This window comes from Ctenocephalides felis, unplaced genomic scaffold (assembly GCF_003426905.1).
Source record: "Ctenocephalides felis isolate EL2017-DRISC unplaced genomic scaffold, ASM342690v1 CF-g0.4_SCAFFOLD_03252, whole genome shotgun sequence".
Lineage (NCBI taxonomy): Eukaryota > Metazoa > Arthropoda > Insecta > Siphonaptera > Pulicidae > Ctenocephalides > Ctenocephalides felis.
Window position 1 is genome coordinate 20990 of NW_020539406.1, and position 2845 is coordinate 23834.

Consider the following 2845-nt stretch of genomic DNA (forward strand, 5'->3'; position numbering starts at 1 on the left):
TGGCACTCTCTGAGATTTAGAAATTAAACGTCCCCACGATATTTTATGTCCAGATATGTGGTTAATTATTTTGAATACATTTAAATCTTGTTCAAAATTTAAATTTAAACATTATTATTACATTTTAAACATATATAAAAACTTATAACAAAGTATTGGATATATCGCTATTTATCATATTTTTTTTTTTTATTTTTATTTTTATTGGCTTCCTCTTATTATACAATTAGCCATATAACATACATTTTAACTTAAATATTTTCTATATAATTTTAAATATACATATTTATATTTTAATTTTTGATCTAACTAAAAATTCATATATTACTCTATAGATATTCTTATTACAAATTTTTAGATCTAAGTTAAACGGTTTGATAATATCTAAATTTCTATATATATATAATTTAACATTCTTTTTCTGTTTTCTTCATATTTTTTACATTCCAGAATTATATGTTCCAGAGTACCTTCTTCCTTTCCACATTCACATATATCTGAATTTATCACTTTTATTCTATGCAAGTGTTTCGCATAGCTTCCGTGTTTGGTTCTTATCCTACTGATGGTGACAATAAAACTTCTTTCTTCATTTTTAAACTCCTCAAACCATGGTTTAATCGATAAACAGTCATTATATAATTTGTAATGCCTTCCTTTTCTTTGCGATGTTTCTCTCCATACTTCTTTCCATCTCTCCTCTGTTTTAATTTATTATATTCTTGTCCGCTTACACTTGCTGTTTTTGCCAGTTCATCAGCCTTTTCGTTTCCTTCCACACCTATATGACCTTGTACCCATCCAATATTTATGTTATTTCCCATCCCTGTAATTATCTCTATATCATTCAATATTTCAAAATATATTTTTTCTTCAAATTCTATTGTATTCATGAACTTCTCTAATTTATTTACACAACTTAAACTATCTGTTAAAATCATAGTTTTTTTATACTTATTCATTTTAGCTATTCTAACAGCTTCACGAATAGCTATTAGTTCTGCCGAATAAATAGAAATAAACTCCGGGAGTTTATAACATATGGGTATTTTTTCCTTTTCAATCCATATTGCACATCCAACTCTATGTGAAACATTATTTCTCGACCCATCCGTATATAAAATTATACTATTAGGTCCATCGTGTTCTATCCACTTTTTATACTCTTTTTTGACTACAATCGTTCTTTTATTATAATACAATTTTTCATAGTATGGATGAACTCCATGGACTACGTTAAATTTCCTATAATCCTTTAAAAATTGAAAGCTGGTTAGAATGTCTGGTACTTTTTTGTTTATCCAATATGTGCTCCTGTCTATACATCTCCATATTTCCATCAGTTTGTAATTCAACACAGATTCATTATTTATTATGTTTTTCAAAATATATTTATCACATAAGAGCTTTCGTCTTATTTCTAATGGCATTTCTTCACTTTCCAATAATAATACATTTGTTGGCGTTGACTTCATTGCTCCTATACATATTCTAAGACATCGATATTGAATCTTGTCTAAATCTTGAATTTTTCTACTGTTACTAAATATCCAAGAGCCATAATCTAATTTTGGTCGAATTAATACTCTATATAGGTTTAATGCTGAACTTGGATGTAAACCATTCCAAGTTTTATTTAACATTCTTAATATATTTATACTTTTTTCTGTCTTTTTTTTAATACTTTCTATATGTGTCTTGAATGCCAACTTTTGATCTAGATAAATTCCTAAAAATTTATTTATTTCTTGAACTTTTATATTATAATTTTTTGTTTGAATGCTTGTTGGGAAATTTCTTTTATTATGTCTAGTGAATATACCAATCGTACTTTTTTCTTCTGATAATGTTAAACCATTTTTGCTCAACCATAAATTGTATAAATCAATATTGTTTGTCATAATCTCCAAAGCATCTTTTAATGTTTTCCTTTCTACATAAATCACAACATCATCAGCATATTGTAAGATCTTTGTTCCAGGTACCCAAATTTTTTCTAAGTCATAAGCATATAAAGCAAGGATGAGCAACCCGCGGCCCGCCGGACGTTTTTCTGCGGCCCGCCAAGCATTTCTCAACAAAAGATTATTTTTCTAGATATTTTATCAAATACGGTTGTAAAGGTCAAATACTGGTAAAAACTGTTGTTAGCAGAAATAGCATTTCCTAATAAAATAAATATACATTTAAATATTAGTTTAACAATATTGCAAGAAAAATTGAGAACTTGTCGCTTTGGATATGAAAAAACAATTGTAGTATTCTCGTCATTTTGGTAATAAAAATACTATCTTTTGCAGTATCTTGTGTTTCACATTTCATTTTCAGAAAACGAAAATGTGAACAAATTTTAATTGTGATTCCAAATGTTCAAAGCTAACAAAACAGCTGTTCTCATGTAAATGTTTCTTCGCCATTTACCATGCAAAATAATTAGATTTAGAAAATGTATTTTTTCAGTAAACATCGCAATTTTTATAAATCTCATGTCTGCCCTAAGAATTTTCGCTTTAGAAAAAAAAAAACAAATCAAATTATGATAAATTATATTTTTGGAAGTACGTACGTGTGCAAACAATTACACAGGTCCACGAAAGAAAAGTCGCTGGGTAATAATTAATTCATTCAGAAAAATGCTAAAAAATTCCAGTTTTTAGATGTGATTCTTGTGGCAATTTTTAATTTTGTTGCAATTACATTATTTCCGCCTTAGTCAACAAATATTTTGACTTAATTTTAGTTCAGACTTTTGAGGTTATGAAAAAGCTTCAGTTTTATTTAAAAAGAAAAGGCAATTTATTTTTGTCATAGGTTGTACTAACGTAACATTTTTTAAAAATTCTGT

General features: G+C 27.2%; 1 protein-coding gene across 1 annotated transcript; it reads right to left on the minus strand.

Annotated features, from left to right (window-relative positions):
- Positions 1 to 554: 554 nt before the first annotated feature.
- Positions 555 to 1643, minus strand: LOC113382043. The gene has a single exon (XM_026620607.1). The coding sequence runs from the start codon at positions 1641 to 1643 to the stop codon at positions 555 to 557; it is 1089 nt and encodes a 362-aa protein (XP_026476392.1).
- Between the last annotated feature and the right edge of the window lie 1202 nt (positions 1644 to 2845).